Source organism: Lagopus leucura, unplaced genomic scaffold (assembly GCF_019238085.1).
Source record: "Lagopus leucura isolate 7727_CA_CO unplaced genomic scaffold, USGS_WTPT01 Super-Scaffold_100050, whole genome shotgun sequence".
NCBI classification, from domain to species: domain Eukaryota; kingdom Metazoa; phylum Chordata; class Aves; order Galliformes; family Phasianidae; genus Lagopus; species Lagopus leucura.
Genome location: NW_024962296.1, coordinates 1310485 through 1333089, shown reverse-complemented (window position 1 = coordinate 1333089; position 22605 = coordinate 1310485). Strand labels below are relative to the sequence as shown.

General features: G+C 48.9%; 4 protein-coding genes and 4 non-coding genes across 20 annotated transcripts in view; 6 read left to right on the top strand and 2 right to left on the bottom strand.

Moving 5' to 3' along the window:
* PBRM1 (polybromo 1) overlaps positions 1-2464 on the bottom strand; it is a 61322-nt gene extending 58858 nt beyond the window's left edge. For 4 of the 12 annotated variants that reach the window (XM_042885514.1, XM_042885508.1, XM_042885516.1 and 1 more), the window contains exons 1-2: positions 1410-1463; positions 318-473 (exon numbers count right to left, since the gene is read on the bottom strand). In XM_042885514.1, the coding sequence (XP_042741448.1) occupies positions 318-473; positions 1410-1448 (195 nt within the window). In that variant the 5' untranslated portion in view covers positions 1449-1463. Of the gene's footprint in view, positions 1-317; positions 474-1409; positions 1464-1663; positions 1930-2430 lie in introns of those variants that run through there. The other 8 variants (XM_042885506.1, XM_042885513.1, XM_042885509.1 and 5 more) reach the window with 6 other exon arrangements.
* A 143-nt stretch (positions 2465-2607) lies between these two features.
* On the top strand, positions 2608-10706 carry GNL3 (G protein nucleolar 3). Its single transcript, XM_042885479.1, has 15 exons — positions 2608-2661; positions 2751-2809; positions 2895-3032; positions 3469-3582; positions 3765-3851; positions 4647-4782; positions 5621-5724; positions 6674-6809; positions 7291-7378; positions 7750-7933; positions 8378-8520; positions 9073-9209; positions 9684-9889; positions 10232-10313; positions 10402-10706. Exons 1-15 carry the CDS (start codon positions 2649-2651, stop codon positions 10488-10490), a joined length of 1716 nt encoding a protein of 571 aa, XP_042741413.1. The 5' UTR covers positions 2608-2648; the 3' UTR covers positions 10491-10706.
* LOC122187744 lies at positions 4841-4913 on the top strand. Its single transcript, XR_006181406.1, has one exon. It is a non-coding gene; the product is annotated as a small nucleolar RNA SNORD19 (small nucleolar RNA).
* Positions 7131-7203, top strand: LOC122187743. Its single transcript, XR_006181405.1, has one exon. It is a non-coding gene; the product is annotated as a small nucleolar RNA SNORD19 (small nucleolar RNA).
* Positions 7604-7682, top strand: LOC122187745. Its single transcript, XR_006181407.1, has one exon. It is a non-coding gene; the product is annotated as a small nucleolar RNA SNORD69 (small nucleolar RNA).
* Positions 8227-8299, top strand: LOC122187742. Its single transcript, XR_006181404.1, has one exon. It is a non-coding gene; the product is annotated as a small nucleolar RNA SNORD19 (small nucleolar RNA).
* A 1434-nt stretch (positions 10707-12140) lies between the features above and the next one.
* On the bottom strand, positions 12141-17293 carry GLT8D1 (glycosyltransferase 8 domain containing 1). Of its 2 annotated transcripts, XM_042885522.1 has the most exons (9): positions 17160-17293; positions 16955-17053; positions 15868-16084; positions 15129-15246; positions 14559-14643; positions 14228-14340; positions 13904-14070; positions 13609-13721; positions 12141-12990 (listed from the first exon to the last, which is right to left on the bottom strand). In XM_042885522.1, the coding sequence occupies exons 1-9, from the start codon at positions 17173-17175 to the stop codon at positions 12800-12802; spliced, it is 1119 nt and encodes a 372-aa protein (XP_042741456.1). In that variant the 5' UTR covers positions 17176-17293; the 3' UTR covers positions 12141-12799. The 2 variants fall into 2 exon arrangements, with proteins under 2 accessions (XP_042741456.1, XP_042741457.1); XM_042885523.1 differs by lacking the exon at positions 16955-17053.
* A 207-nt stretch (positions 17294-17500) lies between these two features.
* SPCS1 (signal peptidase complex subunit 1) lies at positions 17501-19217 on the top strand. The gene is made up of 4 exons (XM_042885428.1): positions 17501-18088; positions 18161-18220; positions 18530-18616; positions 19071-19217. Exons 1-4 carry the CDS (start codon positions 17501-17503, stop codon positions 19191-19193), a joined length of 858 nt encoding a protein of 285 aa, XP_042741362.1. The 3' UTR covers positions 19194-19217.
* The last annotated feature ends 3388 nt before the right edge of the window (positions 19218-22605 follow it).

The window sequence follows — 22605 nt, the reverse complement described above, 5'->3', positions numbered from 1 at the left end:
TCCGCCCAGTCTCTTTCCATCTGCTAAAACCATCATCAAAAAAAAACCAGCAGCAAAAAGGAAAATGGAAAGGGAAAAAACAAAAACGAGGAGAGCAAACCAAAGGTGAATGAGATCCTAAACACAGCTTAGCCAAGGCAGCAACAGTTTCAGGACACAATAAACTCAGTGTATACATGCCAAATACGATTGTCAAATACGCAGGAAGCCAGAGCATATGCTGTAAGGGGCACTACCATCCCACAATCCAGCATTTCTTAGCAAGAATACAGTAAACCCAAGAGAAAGAAAGGTGTGCACAACAAGAAGGTACTAACAGGATCCACAGTCGGGAGATTTGAAAGCCTCCTTCTCTTCCTGCTGGGGCCTGGGATATTCGTGGAGTGGTGGCCATCATCGAAGTCCCCTCCGCTGACACTGCTGGACGGCGAGGTTGCTCTTCGCCTCTTGGAACCCATGGAATCCAACTTCTTCTATAATGAAGAGAAATGTTCTTAAACTCTTGGCATTGCAACCAAATCCTCTGACGAGAGAGAGCTATTAAGTGAGCTATGTTTTGCAACGGGTCACACGTGTTTCTTACATCCACACCAGACGTGAGCTGGGAGTACAGGGAAGGCAAAACGGCCCTGCAGGTTTACACTGCCACTACCAACACCAACGTCAGAAACCAAGGGCTTACAGGTACAAAGCTGTATCAGCAACTTTTACCAGGACACATTCTGAAACCATTTACGTTTTGGTTCCTCGAGCTATGAATGATCACAACGTGAGAACTGCTACTTTATAGGAAAGAGCTGTATGGAGAAAAGTAGTTCATTCTGTCTCGAATTGTAAAACCAACACAAAATAAAAAAGGACGCCACAAAGAAGACAAATGACCAACAAAAACATGAACTGCTACTGAACACCTTGTGTAAGATTCAAGCCAGAAAAGGGCTGGGTCCTCGTGTGACCACAATTCCCACTGTGTGTGTATGACGAACGGCACAATCATCAAGAAGCAGAAAAATCCACTCTTGTTTCAGTCACAGTTTCTAATTTATCAACTTAACAGTGACAAATGGATAACAACTGTCCAATGACTATGGGGATTTATGGACCAAGTCGCTGGCTCTTCCCTGGTTTCTAATGACAGCATCGTAACACCATCTCCATTTGTAGCTAACTCAAAGGACAGCACAGATTCATCTATCCCAGCCTGTACCAAATCAAGGGATCTCCTAGAAAGTTACAAGGTATGGCAGTACAACATAACTGCACGAGAGCATTTATGTTAGCAACAAAATGTTGAGCATGCAAATTAGATGAATAAGAACGAGGTAGGAATAATTAACAGTAAGGGAAAGCCTTAATGCAGAAGAACGGAGAGCATGGTGTACATACAATCAATAATTTACCAGATTTACCAGAGTACAACCAGCACCTCGAAAAGCCAGTCTCCTCATAGTGTCTGGTGGGCAAGCACAGATACTAGGAGAAGGGGACACCCAGAACAACAGGTCAGCAGTGCTGTTAGTACAGCCAGAGCTGAAAGACAAGAACAAGGAAAGAGAGAGGAGAGAGCTGACAGCAGATAGGTTATCCAAGTCAAAGAATAAATGGAAGAATTCAAGTTGGCAGACAGAAAGCAACAAACAGGAGGCAACTTTTGCTTTTTAACCTTAGCAGAAAGTCCAGAAAGCAGCTCCGCATGCAGAACACGAGGCATTTCTGTCACGGTTTCTCTGACGTTTCTCAACAAGCGGTGCTGGTTTCCCAGCCACCTGCACAGCAACGAACCACCGCACATCTGATCTGAGAGTCTGAGCTACAGAGCAGATAAGGTGGATGCAGAGCAGCACGGCAACGGTGCAGCGATCGGCACGGCCAGAACGCGGCCAGAACGCGGGTCAGCCTCTGGCGGGCAACAATTGCGTCCGTCTGCCGAGCAAACGGCTGCTATCCGCCAGGAAGGAGCGCAGCGCGCCCGGCCACACAGCTTCTTTACGGACGGATCTGCTTCCATTTACAAGCGCTCTCCAGCTCCGATTTCCCCCTTTTGCGTACAACGCACGGCTCGACGGCAGTGCGACGGCCTTCATTGAGCTCACGCAACTTCTGCTCGGAACCGAACCCGGGGAAGCGGGTTCGTCCTGCGGCGCTCGGGCTGCGGGCCGTTCAGCGGGGAGAGGCGCCTCCTGCAGCGCGGGTCGGGCCGCTCCGAAGGCCGCTCCTCCCGGACGGCGCCGAACCCCGCGAGCGCGGCCGGGTCCCGGCACGGCGGGCCTCGCTCCGCGGAGCGGGACGGAGAGCAGCGGAGCGGGCCGCCGGCAGGGGTGGGGGTGGGGAAGAGCGGCCCGCCGGCCCGCCCCGCGCCGCCGCCTCCACACAAAGGGAACCCGCGGCCTCCCAGCCCCGCTCCGCCGCCCGGCCCACAGCGCCGCTCACCCCGCCGCCGCCGCCTCTCCGTGCCGCTCCTCGCCGCCCCTCGCCGCCCGCCGCGGCCTTCCTCCCCGCGCCGCCGCTCCGCGCCGCCACCAAGCCCGCCCGGCCGCCAAGCGCGCCCGGCCCGCGCGACACCTCCGCGAGGAAGTGCCGCCTCGCTTTACGGCAGCGCCCGCCGGCGGGAGGAAGGGGCGGGCGGGCGGATCCGCGTGCGCGGCGCCATGAAGCGACCGAGTGAGGAGCACGGGAACGGGTGGCTGGGGGTGGTGGTGTGGGAGGCGGCCGAGCGGGGCTTACGGGCGCTACTCTGCTTTGCTTTGTAGAGCTGAGGAAGGCGAGCAAGCGGCTGACGTGCCACAAGCGGTACAAGATCCAGAAGAAGGTGAGGCCGGGCCGGGGGGCGCGGCGGTGCGCGAAGCCGCGCGGTGCCGCTCGGGCTCTGCCGACAATCCCGTGTGTGCGCTCAGATCCGGGAGCATCACCGCAAGGTGCGGAGGGAGGCGAAGAAACGCGGCCGCAAGAAGCCACGCAAAGACCCCGGCGTGCCCGGAGCGGCGCCGTTCAAGGAGGCTCTGCTGAGGGAGGCCGAGCTGAGGAAGCAGCGGGTAACGGCGGCGGCAGCGCTTGTGTCTGTGTGCGTGTGTGTGCAAGTGTACGTGCACTTGTGTCCGTATGTGTGTGTGTGCGTGTGTCTGTGTGTACATGTGCGTGTGTGTACATGTGTGTGCGAGTATGTGCACGTGTGTGTGTGTGTACATGTGGGTGTAGGTGTACATGCACGTGTGCGTGTACACATGTGTGAGTGCAAAAGTGTGTGCGTGTGCACGTGTGTGTACGTGCATCTGCATGCATGTCTGTGCACGTGTGTGTATGCATGTATGCGTGTGCGCGTTGATGCATGTGTAGTCATGTGCGTGTGTGTGTAACTGAGCTGCACCAGTATCCCTTTGCACAAATCAGTACATGTGGGCAGAAGGGTGACATCCTGTCTCTCCCTCACATGCATTTTATCTCTGTTCGCTCTTGCTTGTTTGCGATCAGCTCGAAGAACTGAAGCGGAAGCAGAAGCTTGACAGGCAGAAGGAACTCGAGAAGAGGAGGAAGCTCGATGCCAAGAGGAGTGCGGCTGCGATCCAGGAACAAACTGAGGGAAAGGTTGGTGTCCAGTGTGATTGTTGTCACATGAAGCTTGTGGAGGCAAAGATGTCATCCTAAAATTACACCTCTACAAGTCCCGTGTTGTGTTCAGACAACACAGCAGTCTTCAGACTGTGTGCACAAATATAATAGAGTAATTCTCAGTTAAATCATTTCTTTTCTGCTTTATTTGCATACAGGAATCCTCTGGCAAGTCTGAAGCAAAGAAGACGAAGAAGGCGCTGGATAAAAATGCAAAGAAATCATTTCACAGTGAGCTTGAGAAAGTAAGAAGCTTCAACTTCTTATAATTTTATGTAATTTGATGATAGGCAATGAAACAACTTAAAATCATAGAATGGCTTGGGTTGGAAGTGACCCCAAAGATCAAGTTCCAACTGCCTGCTCCAGGCAGGGCCACCAACCTCCCTGTCTAATACCAGACCAGACTGCCCCATCCAACCTGGCCTTGAACACCTCCAGGGATGGATGGGGCATCCACAGCCTCTCAGGGCAGCTGTCCCAGCACCTCACCACTCTCTCTGTGAAGAACTTCACCCTGCCATCCAATCCGAATCTTCCCTCCTTGAGCTTAAAACCATTCCCCCTTGTCCTATCGCTGTCTATCCAAGTAAAAAGTTGATTCCCAACGACTAGGAAGTGTAAAGGTTGCTCGTGATAAACCAGCACTGAAGTGATATTACTGTAAAAACCATGAGGGTTTCAGTCTTGCCCGGTGTTGACTACTGAGATACTGAGCGTTCTGAAGACTTCTAGGACCAATGTCAGTACATAGCGACCAGTCAGAGAGCTCTTTGAGTTATGACATATTCCTGTCCAGGAATTTCTTGACTTCAGAAAGCTGCAGCAATTTTCACCTTTTTCTGTCAGTTTGCCTTTCAGAAGATAAGAGTTGAAACAAACAGCCTTAAGAAACCTCACCTACCGAACGTTCTGTGAAATTCAGTAGTCACTGTTGTAGGCTACAGCTTGGCTATTACAGAGTTACCATCTGTCAAATTGCTAGTCATCTCTTATTTGAAAGCTCTCTTTCTATAATCTTTTTTTTCCCCCTTACGTAGGTGATTGAGACCTCAGATGTGGTTCTGGAGGTTTTAGATGCAAGAGATCCGATGGGCTGCCGGTGTCCCCAGCTGGAGCAAGCCATTACTTGCTCTGGAGGAGACAAAAAGCTGTTGTTGGTTCTGAACAAAATCGGTAAGAAACAGATTTTCTTGAAGTGTTACTGTAGTCACTGGGTGGTTCTGTTTTAAGTGAGCTGTGAAGAAATACGTAAAGAAATCTCAGATTCTGCTGAAGTCATAAGATCCAACTCTGAGCTCACTGCCTTAGGGAAGTGGCCACGTTCCCTCTGCTGAGAAAACACCAAGACAGGTAGCTGCACATTGGCCCCTTGCTTTTACAATGACTTCTGGCCAGTGTCAGCCAAAAGTGGAGATCTAGTAACATTCATGTGAACAAAGATGAAGTGAGCAGGTAGCGATGCTGAACCCACTGAGATGAGTTAAGCGTCAGCAAATCGGCACAAGGGTTGTCTTTGAAGTTTGGCTCCCGTTGCTGTATGAGGGAAACCACACAAAAGAGGATGAGATCAGCTGGGAAAGCTGGTTGTTAGTGGGTTAACTGCAGTGCAAAAAGAAGGAAATGAGGAGTGAAAGAACAACAGGAACTTTGTCTTAGCATAGCTTTTGCAGGGATGATGGACTAGCCCACATAACATCACCCCTCGTACCTGCCGTCTCCTTGTGATACTCCAACATGAAAAACACAGGGTCTGAAAATGTAACTGTGGGATGTTCTGCTTGGGGCAGAGAATAAACACTAAAAGCTGCAGCTGTGGGTGGCTGTACTGTACTGGAAGTGTACATAAAAGCAAATACAGAAGCTGTGGAGTGTTCAGCCAAGTGTTAATTGTCATAAAGAAATGTGCAAAGTGGACAGGATCCATCCTGGTTTCTGATTCCGTGTTAGATTTCTCCAGACAGCAACACAACATTCACAACAGTGAGGAGAAGTCTGTGCTCTTTTTTTTCAGATTTAGTGCCAAAAGAGAACTTGGAGAAGTGGTTGAATTATTTGAAGAAGGAATTTCCAACGGTTGCCTTTAAATCAGCGACGCTGCTGAAGGACAGGAATATGGTAAGAGCTCTGCGTGCTGGCTCAGATGACTGAATCATACACGTCATTGTATGTGTTGAAGCACGTTGAAGCAGGATCTCTTGTTCTTTATAAAATTCATTTTTCCTGTATTTGATTATACTGCTTCAACTAATGGATGTTCTGTCACACGTTGAGCTTCACAGTGCAGTTGGGGAATATGTGCTGATGAAATATGTATTGTTTTGTGCGTGGGATGCTGAACTGGGGAGTGAAAGTGGGCTGTTCTGCTTAAGCAGGACAGCAAGGGGAGGGAGATGAGGAATTTTTCATCTATCCAGGATGGTTGCACATTGGATTGTAGGTAAACTGATGCAGGGTATGCAGCATTCATCTTACTTCACTGTTACTAAAGGCCGCAGTTTCTGTTATTTCGTGGAAGATTATCGAGGAGTTAAGCTCCCTGGGGTTCCAGTCTCAGCTTTATGAAGATGCTGGCTTGAGACAACGTGTATTGATGCATTTTGCTCCACCTGCCCTAACTCTGGTAACAGTGTAGTCAAATAGACCCTGGTGTGAAATGCCACAGAAGCCCAAACACAGAGAGCAGCTTTAAAGTTGTGTAAAAAAGAGAGAATTTTTCTTGGACAGTTCATTGAGTGAATGTACAGATCAAAGAACTCCACCCCATGAATGTACATGGTTCCTTCCTGCTCACACAGCCCATCTGCAACGCAGCCTGAACTGAAACAACAAGCCCTGGAGGTTTGTTCAGGCTGCTTCAAGTGTTTGAGTGCTACTTTTTTTTTATCCACCACTTAACTGCTAGATTCATCTTAGCCAAATTCTTACTGAACTAATTGCATTTCTTTAGAAGAAGGACACAGTAACATCAGCTAACGAAGCACAGGAGTTTGAAGCGTCACAGTAGATGAATAAATGTAAGACCAACGTGTTTGTTTTGTTGTTTCTTTTCCTTTGAACCCTGTAGCAGGAGACTTTCCGGAGAAGAAGGACACGTATTGATTTATCAAGACACACGGAAAGTTTTGGAAGTGGATGCCTTATGAAACTTCTTCAGGAGTATGGCAGGACTCAGAACAAAGCCATTCAGGTTGGGTTAGTAGGTAAGAGTTTGGAGAGATGGCAGAAGTTTCCTTTTCCTCCCATGAGAGCTCTGGTATCCTGAGTAAAACACCCAATGTGTGACTCGCTTCTGGGCCTTCTTGGCAGGGTGCTCACTTTCAGCTGAGACTCAGCACCTCAGCTGGTAGTGATCTGTCTTGTACTTCAATGCAGAGTGCCTGTGACCCATGGAATGCACGTTTTATGAGGCCTTAACTGATAAAGCAGCTTTAGGTTACATACTGCACAGCCTACGCTGCCTCTTCCTCCCATCTGGTGAGGTTTGTGGTGTGACATTCAGTGATGTCTTTCTATTGCAATGTGAGAAATGAGGATACAGACTTTGTCTGAGTTCTATATGAAGACTTCAGATCCAACTCTGATCTCACACGGAAGATGTATGTTACCAAAAACACGTGATAAGCTGTTAAATAAGCTGAGTTTTCTGATTTATGAGGATTTCTGTTTTTTACTTTTCCCCAGGTTTCCCTAACGTGGGGAAGAGTAGCATAATCAACAGCATTAAAAAGGATCGTGTTTGTGATGTTGGACCAGCCAGAGGTGTCACCAAGTAAGCTGAGTGTTAGCAACTGTTTATTTTCCTGTCAGTTCTGATTACCTTGAGTTGGTTGTGTACAATTCCCGTGCATCAGCAGCAGTCAGAGCATGCCTACGTTCAGTTTTAAATGCATATTTCAATTTGCATTGTTCAGAACGTGATCTTTCATCCTGGCACGTTGCCACAGGAGAATACAGCGCATAAACTTGCTCTTACTGTGCACTTGCATTTCTGTCCAGCACAAAGCACGTGATGAGAAAGCACTGAAACTGATTCTGTATGAAGTGCATTCAATCCAATGCTGAGCTTTGTGGCTTGCTGCCTTTGCTGCTATCGGTCCTTAGTTTGATTTGTCTTCAGACGTGGCCCGTTTCTCTGACCAGGTCCATGCAAGTTGTGCGTATTGATAAACACGTGAAGATTTCAGACAGCCCGAGCATAGTTGCAGATGCTACCAACAGTGCTGTGACTCTGGCCCTGAGAAGTATCATACACGGCGGGGAATCGTGCTCACTGAACGTGATTGAAGCAGTGGATGCAGTCCTGAATCACTGCAATAAGCAGCAGGTAAGTCCTGTCATCCTTTCACAGCGTTCAACTCCTCTCTAGCTTTCTTAGGCCGATAACAGAAGATATTTCACTTCACACAGTTGTTCTGCACCGTTTTCTCCTTAACCAAACTTTGGTTAGTGTATCCAAAGCTGATGTGACCTTTCACCCTTGTATGTGGAAGGTGGTTGCAACGCACCAGGATCCTGTTGGCCACTTTGTTTTCCCAATGAGTTTGCTGATTTAAAGAAAAATAAAAATCCATCAACAAACCATACTGCCTGTATCACCAGGCAGCGACGTAACAGAGTGAAAAATGAAGACAACTTCAATGCTTCTTACTACAGTGAAGACTTCAGATCCAACTCTGATTTCACTCTAGTTTCAAATAGATTCACATAAGCCTGATCCCCTTCCAGTTCTGTGATAACTGCTTCCTCCCACTGTTTTCTTTTGCACCAGGTAATGATGTTCTACAGTATCCCAGATTTCAAGAACACTGAAGAGCTTTTAAGTTTACTTGCTCAGAAAAGGGGTATGCTGAAAAAAGGAGGTGTTCCCGACATAGAGAACGTAGCTAAATCACTGCTTTGTGACTGGACAGGGTATGTCTGCTATTAATTTTGTTTTGTGCTGCTGACCTCCTTGATTTTGACACTGTTAAATCTGCTGTGACTCTGCAGCAGAAGCATTGAGTCCTGAGAACTGCTTCCAGAAAGGAGAGGCTGCTTTTGATTTTGAGCAATCAGGCTGGCTTGGCCAAGAGAGGACACCACCCAAGGATAATTTTCTAAACTATTAAAATACACACAGAGAGTAAAAGCAAATTACGTGGAATTCCTGTAGTGCTCTCTTCCATCAAGAAGGAATCTTGCAACAGTTTCTTTTTTTGGAACCTTTAGTGATTCCTGTGTTCAGCTGAGCGTGGAATGAATGAATTCAGAATCATTGCACTTGCTGAAGTGCTTCAGGTGCTTCAGAGCAGGCTATCTTCAGTTCTGTTACTGACAGCTTCCGAGGCCCATTTAAACGGTCCTTTAACCGCTGCTAAACAAATAATACTGCAAGAGTGGTTCAGTTGAGGAGTTTGGGGGGTTTGGGCTCTGGGTTTTATTCTGAAAAGATAACAGCTAAGTCATCGTATGTGGTTTTTGCAGGGCTAAAATAAGCTACCACTCAGAACCACCAGCACTGCAGATCGTGCCGCCATACCTGACAGAAGACAAAATAGCTGAACTGCAGAGGGGCTTTAATTTAAAGAAGCTGGAAGAAGAAAACAGCAGCACAGTTCAAGGTACTGCACTGCCAGCACTGAGAGCCACTGAGCAGCTGTAATGGGAGACCACGAATGGGAGTTGTCCTGGGGTTTGTATGATGGCTGTGTCAGCATGCAGCAGGCACAAACCTTCAGAGAATGAAATGGATTCCAGGGCAGCAGAGCAGTGGACTTGGGTGCTGTCTTCACACAAATTACCCCTGCTAGATTACCCCAGTAGTTCTCGGTTTCTGCTTATCTGATTTGATCTTTCTAAATAGCCACTGCTTGTGGGCCCTTTCATGCTTTTGCCCTCCCCCATTTCCTAGTCAGACCAACACAATATATTTCTGCTCAGTACATCTTAGACTCAGGACCAAGTTCTTCATCCTAGCAATGTTTTTGTTCTCACTTTTTCTCCCTGCTTATGTGGGAAGGTGATCCTTTTAATGGGTAGACATTGTATCTCCTGCTAACAGTAATGTAACAGACAGCTCTCTATATATTTCCCAGCTTTAAAGTACCCCAGTCCAGCAAGCAGCATTGTTTTCCAATCAGCTGGCATGACTAATGGGAAAATAGTGCGAAATAAGGCGGTAGAAGAAGAATCAGAGTGGGAGGATTTGGAAACAAGCCACGACGAAGAGGATTTCATGGAGACTGATGATGATCAAGATATTATAGAAGAAGAAGAAAAAGAAGAGAATAGTGTCAAGGAGGTAAACCAGGGTTTCATTTGTTTTCTACCTGCTTGGGCCCTGACACCAAGTAGCCAGTTAGCATCCTGTTACGAGCAGCATGCAAGCACTGCAGAGCCACCTGGGGTAACACACAGCCTCTAGAGCCACACTTCTCTAGAAAGAAGGGCTGAGCATTGTGCTCAGTTGAGAAGTCAGCAAATTAAGAAATCGGTGTTGCTCCTAGTCAGTCAGCACGTTCCTGGCCAGCAGCTGGGCGCTGGGACAAACGCACTGTCCTCAGCCTCTGTGTTTCATTTACATGGGAAGTTTCATTAGTGATGTCTGAGCAAACTCGTGTCTGACCTCTCCAACCCATTGCAGGATGGCAGGACTCAGCTGACGGGGAGTGCTGAGCTTGGAACAGGACAGACAGGAGGTGCACATTCAGAAAATGAGACGGCAGGTCTGTGCTAAAACCCACAGCACAAAGTACAGCCCGCACTGCTCCAGTACTGCATTCATGTCACTAACAAACCATTCCTTTTTCTCAGAAACTGGACTTGCCAACTCACTGCCATCCAGCTTAGACAAGGCAGCGGGTGAAGATGATGCCTACGATTTTAACACAGACTACGTGTAATGAGACGTGTGAAGAGAAGCCTTTCAGAACAGACAGGTTTCTGTTACAGAAGGGGGAGGAATGCCATGTACCATAGCTGCTGCCAAGACCCCAGTAACGTATACAATACTGCCTCTCTCTCCATGGCTGCAGAATTTGTACAGTTGTAGGATGCTAAAATCCTATACGTTTATTCCTGTTTAAAAATAAACATATTTAAAAAAATATTAGACTGCATTAATCTGGTCTTTATGCCTTACAAAAATATTTCAAAATTACAAAGTCTCGGGTGTTTTCTTTGAAAAATAATGGTAAGTGTTTAATTCTAGCAATTAAATTTTATTCTCCCTTCATAAAAGGCAAAGAGTTTTTCCTGCAGGGTTGCAGAGGCTGTACCTCTACAAGAGTGCCTTCTGGCAGCAAGTGTTCCTGGTTTAGTGAAGGTAAAGGCTGGTTAAATAACTCTGCTTAGTTCATCTGGCTGTAACATTTTGTGTAGGCATGGCTTTATATGTTCAGTAGCTTCATTAGGAGAGGTTAAGTGAGTGTGGTAACTGTAATGATTTCACTGAGGTGGAAACTCTTGAACAAAAGATGAAGTGCAGCAGTGACTAACTGGTAACTAAAGCAAAACCTGTTCCTCTGTGCAATTGTATAATCAATGAATATTAAGATGTTATAATTACAAAATAAACAAGAGTTTGGCAAAGCAGAAACTATGATAACAAGAAGAGAATAGATAGAAAGCTTACCCCTATCCTGGGCTCACTTACAAAACTTCAGCAGAGCAGATCTCCAGAAGAGATCCCTCCCCACTGGTAGCCAGCTCTTCAATAGGTCTAGGAGGGGTGCAGCCAGGCTCCATCCCTTCCTGCAGCCCAGCTGAATTGCTTTCACTGTGCTCCTCTGGCTGACTCAGTGCTCACCTCAGGTGATCAATCAGAGGTTCAGGCCGTGGCTCAGCAGTTCCCATACAGCAATAAAGACATGTCCCTGCAAAACAGTTCTACCATCTCCCCACTTCTGGGGTACAGAGATAACATTTAACTTCATGGGTCAGTAACAAACCAGCACCCAGGGCAGTCAGAACTGCGTGCAGCAAGAAGAAAAGTTGGAGATCTCTTTCACTTACAAGGCACTAAAACATGTTCATACACACAACTGAGCCCTTGAGCTCCCTGATGGTTTGCAGCCCACAAAACACCAAGCCAGTCTTGACACCTTGCTCCCAAGTATTATTATTCAATAAAAACAAGAACCTGAGTTCAGTTAGTATTGAATGGAACAGTAAGCACAGTAGCTGCTGGTCTATGTTAGCTAATAACAACCAGCACCCAGCCACCAACTGTACAGCAATGTAAAAAAAGCTGATGGACTGTGAGCTGCAGAAGGTGGCAGCAGGCTGTTGCTTGGGGAATTCAAAGCATGAGAACAGGAAGGGCACAATGGGAAAGACTTCTGGCAGAGAATGGTGAGGAACTTGGGATCAACACAGACCTGTTTCACAGAGCCTGATCCCAGAAGTAAATACTTAGAACATTCTTAGGTTGTTTCCCCCAAAATGAGATCAATTGGCTTTGACCTCAATTAGTACTTAACACTGAATTTAAAAAATGAAGCACGCTTCACATATCAGAACAAGTCACAAATCATTACTGCCAGGAGCAGAGGTTAATGTCAAAAATGTAACATCAGCTTTTATTTTAAGACATTTTCTCCACAAGTTACGGAAAATGTGTGCACTAGCAGTTCAGACCACTTTTTGCATAGTCAACACTTGAGCAACCCTTCAAAAGTCGAGATTTGATTTTGCAGAATTGTGCAAGGAATGCTGACACGAATGGATGGAAGCAGTTTTCATGCAAGAAAGGACTGTTGATGAAACTATTTCACAGGGTAAGAAAACAACAACAGAACAAACTCCAAGCAGCTCTTAATTACAGTACATTGCTGCGCAGAGCTGCACGGTACAAGCTCCAGCTGAAGTTCTTGTTTCTGGAACCATTTATAACTGACAAAACAGTTTCCCCATGAAGATTCGTAGTAAAGAGCAGGAGGACACACAGCAGACAGAAATGCCCTCACAGAAGCGCTGGTGCGTGGAGGGGCCCCTTCACTCCCTGCTGGAGCAGCACCCTCAGTCACACAAGCAAAGTGAGCCTCCTGTGGAACCGTGCAGCTTGGAGCTGCACCACTACACCTGGGTGAGTGCATCTCCCTGTGCTCCAGGAGGTGAGGGCTGTTCTTTGTACAAACAGTGAAAAAAAACAAACCATTGCTTGGCTCCACAAGTGTCCTGAGAAAATGCTGACAGTTACTGAAAACGTACTCTACTTGGCTTCGTAGGCCTCTGGATGCCTTCTGATCAGGCTGAACTTGCCTGTAGGATCAGGGACGTACCACTTCTCCCACACCTCGGCGTATGAAGCCGTTCTTCCCCACGGTTTGAAATGTCCGTTCCAGTGGAGCAGCTTGGCAGCTTTCACAAACTGAGGAGAATATCTTTTTCCAGCATTAGACCCTTTTATTGAGAAAGAAGCGTTAGTGTCTGAAATACAGGCAGCAGAAAAACAAGCATGCAATTTGTCAACCTGAAAACAAAGATTTTTCATTGGGAATGGGAGGCAAAAATCAGCAAATTAGAAAGTAATTTGGATGCAGCTGAAGGACGCTTTGATCTGCCTTAGCACGTATTTAAATGAACTGCTTTAACTTCCAAGTTCTTTAAAGCCTTCTAATGCCTGGGCGTATTCACCAGCGTATATTTTACTCATTTGAAACAGAAAGACCTCCCCCAGATTTACGGTTTTATCAGTAGCAGAACAGAGAATCACTGCTTGTTCCTCTCAACAAGCCTAGGAGGCACCTAGATACATATACAATACATATGTGGAAATACTGCTTCCAATTAAAAGGAACAAAAAGTATTTGAGAAATGAAGAACAACCTGCCTGGCAGCTCAAAGAGGAACACGAAGGATTAAGCCCACAAAATGCAAGAGGAACATTAGGTGGTTTTTCTTAAAGCACAAGCACACGGAAGGCAAAGATCCACTTATTGTATCATCAGCTGAGGGTCCAGCTACAGACCCTCGGCGGTGGTGGCCCCTGGCCAAGCACCACAGCTATTTCAGACATACCAAGATGTCGGACGTTCCACAGGGGATCAATGCTGGAATGCTGCTTGTAGAACACTATGAGCAGTGGAGGTGTAGTGATGCTGCCAGCCAGAGTTCTGCTGTACAGCTCCTCTCTGAAAGAGAAGAGGGAAAGAAGTTGGGAAAGGATCCTCACCTACATCAGCTGGCTTTCACTTGCAGCCTCATGACAGGAATGCACAGATAAACACACAGCCCACCATTTATTTTAACACTTAAATGCCACCACCATGACCCGGCTCCCGACCTGCACTCAGCCCCACCTCGGGGCACTTACGCTACATTAAGTGTCATCCACTTCTCTAACTGCTTCGTGATGTTCTGTAATTTCCATTCTGTCAGATTAGCAACAAAAACTCCTGGATTGAAAGAGCAGGTGTTGGCTTTCATCGCAAGCTTTCGGATGGTTTCTTTCTTGTAATCCAGAAACCCAATGTAATTGTACTGAAAAAGAAAGATTACAATCAGCTGAGCCACGTGATTTGGGTAGGAACAGCCAGGTTCCTGTGTTTGGAAGTCAGCCTCAAGAACAAAGCCAAGCGCCCTCCTCCAAAGCCTGGAGCCTGCAGTATTGTTACAACTGAACCAGAACAAAACCAACCTGATTCCCTGCTCCACGGACAGCAACCTTATTGGTGGTAGAGTCACAGTCATCTGAAAAAGCAGCTGCATGTCCAGGTTTCAGTGGAGTATTGTAAAGCTCAAGGATATCATCTGAAAAATAGAAATCCACACAGAAAAATCAGAAGCCATCCTGCTTAAGCTCTGAGTGAGCTTTTGTTCAGCAGATAAAAACATGAAGTTTAATCCAATCGTACTTGCAAAGTTTTTACATCTTTCCTTGAAGCAAAAATGCTTGGCTGCTGTCAGAGGTGGCACACTGAACCCAGCATAGACCATGGCAAAAAGCATACTATAAAACGGTCCCATACCTTGCACTATTATGTCATCATCCACATAGATGGCCTTCTCTGCATGAGGTACCAAACTGGGCAAATAGAATCTTGCAAACGTTAACTGTGGATGCACAAAAAGCAAAAAATTGCATGGAAAATGGTTCAAACACACGTGAAATTAATGCTCCAGACTGTGGCAGTGGTGTGCACAACTTCTATCCAGGAAACAAACCAGGTGGCAATATCTTAGAAATTGTTTTAAATGGGCAGGTTCCATCAATTCTTGGTTTCCTGTGAGCATCAATAAACTAACTTTAAAAATAGTCTCTATCTGAGTTTCTTGTCTCTTCATATGCATCTGTGGCACCTCAGAGGCCAACCAGCTGTGTTTCGCTGGAGATATCGGTAACGAAGACTGGACATGGAGATATTCAAAACCAGCCTTTGCTATCTGAGAAAAATATTCTTACTGGAATTTAGAAACTTAATTATAAAATATTTCTTTGGGTTTTGAAAGCCAGCTGAGTTCTAAAGCCATTGGAGACTAAAATCAAAGCACACTGTCACTGAATAGTAACTGCAGAAGGTAATCAGCATCATCCTTACTGGCTTTATGCTGTCTGCCTTCTGGGGATCCGCTTGCACCTTCCCTTCCAAGACACGAGGGTCAAAATTCAAAATTTGGTACCTCAGGTTTTTCAGAGCAGTGTTTGTTAGCCACAGCCTGCAAACAGGAAGAGTACAAACTTGATTAAATGAAAGAAAAAACAACAGATCCAATAAAAAGAACTCGTTCTGGCCGCTCTTTTCTCTACCCAACAGACATAGCAGTAGAGAGCAACCTGCATCAGCCTTCAGGAGTGTTTCACATGTGTGTGCAGGGGCATGCCCACCATCAGCACACTACATGGCTGTGACAACTGAGAGGTATGAGACTGCTGCTTATTCTTTTAGAAATACAACATCCTGTTACTACAGGTGCTTTAGAAAACCATCAGCATGAACAGAGCTGTGCAAAAATGAAAGAAAAAAAAAAAGGAGAGAGAAAGGAGAGAGAAAGGAGAGAGAAACCTGATTCCATGCATTTAAATTGGTCAGGTGAGATGCAGGAAGCAAGCCCTCCACTGACACACTCCAGCTGGATGTCTCTTCTCCATCACTGAAACACTACCAGAAGGAACAACTGGTACTCCCCATTGCAGCTGTGCCAAAAAGATGCAGCGAGCAGCAGCAGACAAGACAGTAAGCAATGCAGGAGAGCAGTATCAGGCAAATTCAGCTCTTTTCAAAGAGACTTTGGTTTTACAGGACTGTGGGAAGCTAACAACAGAAAAAAAAACATTACCTCAAGTGGTCCACAGTGTCGTTCAAAGTAACAATATAGAAAACCACGTTGGATCTGGTGTTACGGTAAATGCTGTTCATGGCTGCAATTGCACCTCCAAGCCTCTCATCTGAGGCTGCAATGACCACAGAAATTTCCTTATCATTCCTTTCATCTGTCAGCCTCTGGGGAGCAGCAGGTATGAAGTCTATAGGCTGAAGTCCTAACGGATTGGAGTCTGTGGAGAACAAATGGCAGCACATGCTTGTTTTCCGTAAGTGAAATGCAGGAACTATTACCATGCTAAATCCCTCCCTAGAATTGTTTCTATCACACGAGTTGCCTCAATGTCTGAGATGAGAAACGTGGACCAGAGGAGCCCAGCACCAAACACACACACAACAGACCCCGTGTTGAGAATCCAAGCCATTAACATCCATGGAAACATCCCGCTTGCAAATACAGTGCGTGTAACTGCTTGAAGTGCTCACACACAGCACAGCAAGGTGCTACGTGGCGGCTCCAGCTACAACAGGCTATGCTCCCCCTGGGTCCCGTTCGCCACAGCTACAGCCACCCTCCTTCCTCCCTGCTGTTACCCCAACCACCCCCCACCAGTCACACTGACCTTCCCCCTCCTACTTTTGTTTCTTTTCAGGTAAAAACTAATGGACAAAAAACCCCATATTCCAAATTACCACCACTGCTGCAAGATTCTTCCGCCCAACTATCAAGGCGTCACACGCAGCCCAGTTTTATTCCAAGCATCACAGATCCCATTACCTCAGCTGAAGCAGCAAGAATTTATCCTCACAGCACAGATAGGAAAACGGGAGACCGGCAGCTGAAATGCAGGGCCACATCAGCTGTAGGAGTTACAAAAGCTGCAGGCTTTTGTAACGCTGCCCATATAACTCCAGGACACATCAGCAACGTGAGGCACAGAGCTGGAAAGCGGGGAATCGGGGGTTCACAGGGACGTGGAGAGGCTCTGTGGTGCTGGGAAGGGCAGAGGGCAGCAACAGGGGGCAGAGGCACAGGGACGGAGCCCCGTTAGGAGAGCAGAGCTGCATCATCGCACAGCCCCGGGCACGGGGCGCACACACACCTGTCAGCTCGCGCTTCAGGAGGTCGCTGAGGCCCAGGAAGTTGTGGTGCAGAACGAGCAGGAAGAGAACGATGGCCGCCACGAGAATGGAGACGTTCACTGAGGATTCAAAGCACAAAGACGACGGGAACGGGTGGAGAGAGGCCGGAGGAGTCGGCAAAGCTCGAAGCGGAACCGAAGCGGCAGCCGGGCGTGCACAGCTCACCTTTCCTCAGGCTCATCGTGTTCCGCCGCTCCGTGTCCCGCCACAAACGGCCCCGAACGGCTCCGAGAAACCGCCGCCCAACGAGGGCGGGCGCCGGGCCGAGGAACTGCGGACGCCCGGCTCCACTCCGCCGCTCTGCCCGCGCCTCCGCCAACTGCCACCGCGGCACCGGGCTGCCCGCCGCGCCGCCTACCGGCCACGGGCTGCCGAACGGCGCAGCGCCCGGCCCCCGGTGCTCCGGCGGCGGCCGCGGGGACTCGACTGCGAGGGAGCGCGGACTGAGAGGGGGCGGGAGCCGCCCGTAGGCCGGCAGTCGGCACCGCGTCCGAACGGGCGCAGTGATGGACACCCCGCGCCCGCCGCCCGAAGGGTCCTCGCCGCGGGGTCCTGCGGCCAACACCGCCGTTGCCGTGGAGACGGCGTCCACCGCCGCGCCGGCACCTATGGAGGAGCGGGGTGGCTCCGGAGAGCTGGCTGCAGCTGACGGCGGAGACCGGGGCAAGGCCGGGGAGCGGGCCGCAGACGACGGCGGGGACTTGGCCGAGAGCGCGGGAAACGCTTCGGAGCCCCGGGGGGATGGCGGAGCACAGCGGCTGCGAGAGACGGGGCGCGGGGCGGGCACTTCCGGCGGCGCGCGGAGGCGTCTTCCGGTACAACTGCGCCTGCGCGGCAAGGATGCGGTGTGTGCTGCCATCAGCGGGGAGGAGCCTGAAGTGCGGGGGGAGGGGGAGAGCGAGAGCGAGAGCGAGGAGGGCGACGTCGGCGAAGCCGAAGAGCGGGAGCAGGAGCGGGAGCAGGAGCAGGCCAAGGCCAGTGAGGAGGACGAGGAGCGAGAGCAGCGGGAGCAGCAGGAGCAGGCCAGTGAGGAGGACGAGGAGCCGTGCCCCGCCACTATGCTGGACGTGTTCCGCTCCATCCCCACACAGATGGTAGGGGCGGGACGGCCCCGCGGCGGCTGCCCGGCGGGGTGCATCCGCTGAGCGAAAGCTTTGTTTCCACAGGACTACAAGGGCCAGAAATTAGCGGAACAGATTTTCCAGGGCATCATTCTTGTCTCTGCCGTAAGTACGCGCGGTGATAACGAGGGGCTCCTTGGGTTTGTTCTCCAATTTTAGGATCTCGGTTCTTCTCGTTGCTGGGCCTGGCTTGGCATTAACGCTTTAGTTCCGTATTTATTTCTTTAGTTTTGAAATTGGCCTTCAGTTTTGCAGACGAGGTTAGAAAGGCGCACCAAGTGTGCTTTCAAACAGAAAAACCCACGCCATCATTTGTTCTTAACTCTCCTCCACGCCCCCAGCCAAGCGTGGCTTCAGCAGCCTTTCTGCATGCTTGAAATTTATCAAAAACGTGTGTTTGTTGGTTTGTTTTAGGTAATTGGTTTCATCTTCGGGTATGTCACTGAGCAGTTTGGATGGACTGTCTACATAGTTATGGCCGGATTTGCATTATCCTGTTTGGTAAGGGGGTTTTCTTGTGCCCAAGCCAGAAACTATATCCACTATTTAACCTGAAGCAGCGGTTGAATGACGGGGCTGCAAGCACAAATGTTTGCCATTTAATTCAGGTAGCAGTGCACATCTCTGCTTTCTTTGAGCTGCAGAGCAAGCAGTCCTGTACTTAAACTTACATGACAACACGTTAAGATTTTACAGAATGCTGCAATTTCATGCTGCTGCCTACACTGAATTGATTTTCCATTTCAATTAGATATTAAAGTTCATCTGACTCTGTTGGTAATAGAAATGGCAGTGTGTTTCTCTGGGTACCCAGAGAAACGGCGAGCTGCTGCTAAAAGGAACGTGGAGACCCAGATGGAAAGCACGAATGTCCGTGCTGCGGTTCAGGTCTCAGAAGCTGTGCACTTCTTTAACTCCGTGGTTTACGTGTTTTGTTTTGTTCCTGTTCTCTAAGCTGACACTCCCCCCATGGCCCATGTACCGCCGCAACCCCCTGAAATGGCTGCCTGTGCAGGAGTCGGGCACAGAGGATAAGAAGCCAGCAGACAGAAAACCAAAAAGGCATTCTAAAAGCTAAATAAAACGGTTCTTTGTTATGGTACGCTGTGGCAATTAACTTTGTTAAGCTTTAATATGTTTTCCCTGGGGGATGCTTCTTGTCTCAGTATTGTAGTTTCTCCCCCTTATTGGTTTGCATGCTGTCATGAGTTCATTAAGAGCTGCACAGAGCACAAAGGCCCTCTCTGCTTTGGCTGCAGTTTAAGGGAAGTCATAGGGAAAACAGCATGGGGTGCTGAATTTCAGGCTGAGTTCAGATTCTCCTCAAAGTGTTTTAGCAAAAAGGAAAACGCTGCCCACACTCCCATCGAGCATAGTTTGGCTATTGCCATGACTGAGGAGGCAAAATACAACTATGCTTCTTTGAAAATATTTCTAACCACGTGAAAAACAAGCTGTCAGCAGTGCCAGGTTGAACCAGGTCACGTGAGACGGTACATAATGCTCGGTTTTGGGAAGTCCTAAGGGCTTGTAACTGATGTAGGGTATGAGATGGCACTGACAGCTTTGTTAACAGCAGGTTCACGTGGGGGGAGAAAGCAGCGTCCCGTGAGACGCCGTACGAAGGTATGAACGCTTTTGTCTCAAAGATGGCTGTAAGATGCACGCACAGCTGGAGGCATCTCTGCCTACCCAGGGCTGCTAGGAACCGGGCCTCGTGTGGGAGCCCTGCAAGCGCGTTGAATGAGCCTTCACTGTGAGCAACCCAAGAAGAACCGGACTACAACCTCGATCGCCGAGGTTCGCCGCTTAGGCGACTAATCGCGACATACGGGTGGATTTCTGCCGGTTCCTCTACAAAGGGAACCGCGATATAACAGAGCAGCCCGGCAGCTCTCGCGAGAGCGGCTGGCGTGAAGTGGGCGTTGCCAGCGCGCGTTGCCGCCCAGCAGGATGGGCGCTCAGCAACGAGTGGGTCTGTGAACGGGTCGCTGCTCTCTGGACGCACCGAGGTGCAGCCGTGGTCACTGCACGGCGGCGAGCTGCTGCTAAAAAGAGCGTGGAGACTCAGAAAGCATGAACGCCAGTGCCGCAGATGCTGCAGTTCAGGTCTCGGGCTGCAGAGGATGCCCGGCCGTGTCAGTGCTGCAGCGGGGATCCCGGCTGTGTGCGGTGCGAGCAGCTGGGCGATCTGCTCAGCGCAGTGGGAGAGCTGAGGGGAGAAGCAGAAAGGCTGAGGGACGTCCGGGACTGTGCGGATGGGATCGATTGGCGGAGTCGCACTCTGCCATCCCTGCAGGGGCGGTGCTGGGAGATGCTCTGCTGTCTCACAGTCAGGCGGGAAGGGGAGACCTGAGAGGCAGAGAGGGATGCAAACAAGTCCCTGTTCGGGGCAGCAAGCTGACTGCCCCTCAGCCTGTCCCACCTTCCCAGGTGCCCTTACAGAACAGCTATGAGGACCTGGAGCTGGAGGCACTGGGGGATGTGGATGGTGGTGAGAGTCCAGCCGTGCAGCAGAGGTTGCCCAAGGTGGTCAGTCTGCTCCCCGTTTTGCCACAGCATCAGTCGGGAAGAAAAGAAGAGCTGTAGTCAAAGGGGACTCCCTTCTGAGGGGAGCCGAGGGCCCGATATGCCATTTGGATCCGTCCCACAGGGAGCTGTGCTGCCTGCCTGGTGCCGGGGTGAGGTGTTGCCTGGAGCATCACTCACCTGGTCAAGCCCTCTGATAATTATCCGTTACTGGTTTTCCACACTGGAAATGAAGAGGTAGGCAAAAGAAGTCCTCAGGCAATCAAAAGGGTCTTCAGGGCTCTGGGAAGACTCCTGAAGGATCAGGAGTGCAAGTCGTGTTCACCTCTGTCCTCTCTGTTGGTGACTGGGATCCACACAAAAGGAGTAGGGTGGACATGCTGAATGAATGGCTTTGCCAGCGGTGTTGTACTCAGGGCTCTGGGTGCCATGGCTTGGGACACAGCCTTGAGAAGGGGGGAATGCTGACAGCGGATGGGAGCTGAGTAGAAGGGGCACAAATATTCTTGGGAACAAGGTTAGCAGGGCTTTAAAATAGATATGATGGGGGTGGGAGGTGCACTAGGTGACAGAGAAGTGTGTGGGAATGCTGTCACCTTGGGAGGCAGTAAGGGAAAACCTCAGATTTGTTCTGGAGGTACTAGGGAAGGCTCCTCTGAGGAGGAAACATGGCCAATAACTAAGCTGAAGTGCCTCTGTACCAACGAATGCAGAATGGGAAATAAAAAAGAGCAGGTAGAAACCATGGTGCAATTGGGAAAGTATGACCTAATTGCTATCATGGAAACATGGTGGGATGAATGCCATGATTGGAGTACCCTGATTGAGGACTACAGGCTTTCCAGAAGGGACAGACAGGGTAGGAGGGGAGGCAGACTTGCCCTCTACGTTAGGAAGTGGATAGATTGTGAAGAACTGTGCCTGAGGAACAGCCCTCATCAGGTTGAGAGTGTGTGGGTAAAAATCAAGGACCGGTCCAGCAAAGGGCACCTAGTGGTCATCAGATGGCCTTAAAGGGTCCCTTCCAGGTCTAAGGATTCGATGATTGTATAACGTTGCTCACACTGATACACTTTTCCTTTCCTTCTCTTTCCCCTTCCCACTTTTTATAATAAAGTGGTTGGGCAAACATTTGACTCCATTCTGAGTCCTAAGCTCATGAACCATCTCATGTCCAATAATTCACAGGATCACAGAATCCTTAGTTGGAAGGGACCTTTAAAGGCCATCTAGTCCAACTTCTCTGCAGTGAACAGGGACATGCACACATAGGTCAGGTTGCCCACAGCCTGATGGAGCCTGGCCTTAAAAATCAGGGATGGAGCAACCACCACTTCTCTGGGCACCCTGGTCCAGTGCTTCAGCCCCTTCACTGCTCCCACCCACAGCTGCACCTTCCCCATGCAGGCCTCAGACCTGTTGTAGAGAGGCACCTGGGGGGTGGAGCAGGCAAGGAAGGTTTTCATTTGCAGCTTCAAGCAGACTTTTGTCCATCCACACCCTTCCTTTGTATTCTTGCCTCCAGTCATTTTTCCTTCAACCTGATGCGATGCAGGCTGCCTCAGGTTTTGTGTTTTTGCCTTTGAAATAAGCTGTCTGTGCATGGGTGAACTGTGCTATCCCTGCTCTTTCCGTCTGTCCCCCACACCACAAGTGAGAGCTGCTCCTCCCCACTAACTCTATACAAATACTTGGGGTAAGGTTTGGTGTCTCACACCGTGGCCTCAGCATGGATTCTGGTACCACCATCACCTCCACCTCCACCATCACCTCCCTCCCTCTATGTGTGTATATACACACACACACACGTCATATATATCTCTATCTATCTCTATCTATCTATCTCTATCTATCTATCTCTCTCTATCTATCTATCTCTATCTCTATGACAAATTGACACACTTTTTTTCTTTTTTTTTGGACACTCCTTTTATACAAAGCTTGGTGTTTCAGCCCTATAG

Bases quoted from the DNA above. Each gene is read 5' to 3' on its own strand.
- GNL3 (XM_042885479.1), top strand. The intron at 6,810-7,290 runs GTAAGAGTTTGG...ACTTTTCCCCAG, and splicing joins CATTCAGGTTGGGTTAGTAG to GTTTCCCTAACGTGGGGAAG. The intron at 9,890-10,231 runs GTAAACCAGGGT...AACCCATTGCAG, and splicing joins AAGAGAATAGTGTCAAGGAG to GATGGCAGGACTCAGCTGAC.
- GLT8D1 (XM_042885522.1), bottom strand. The intron at 14,071-14,227 runs GTTGGTTTTGTT...TTTCTTTTTCAG, and splicing joins TCCGTGGAGCAGGGAATCAG to TACAATTACATTGGGTTTCT. The intron at 13,722-13,903 runs GTAAGTGCCCCG...CTTCTCTTTCAG, and splicing joins TGGATGACACTTAATGTAGC to AGAGGAGCTGTACAGCAGAA.
- SPCS1 (XM_042885428.1), top strand. From the start codon at position 17,501: ATGGACACCCCGCGCCCGCCGCCCGAAGGGTCCTCGCCGCGGGGTCCT. The intron at 18,089-18,160 runs GTAGGGGCGGGA...TTGTTTCCACAG, and splicing joins GCTCCATCCCCACACAGATG to GACTACAAGGGCCAGAAATT. The intron at 18,617-19,070 runs GTAAGGGGGTTT...CTGTTCTCTAAG, and splicing joins GATTTGCATTATCCTGTTTG to CTGACACTCCCCCCATGGCC.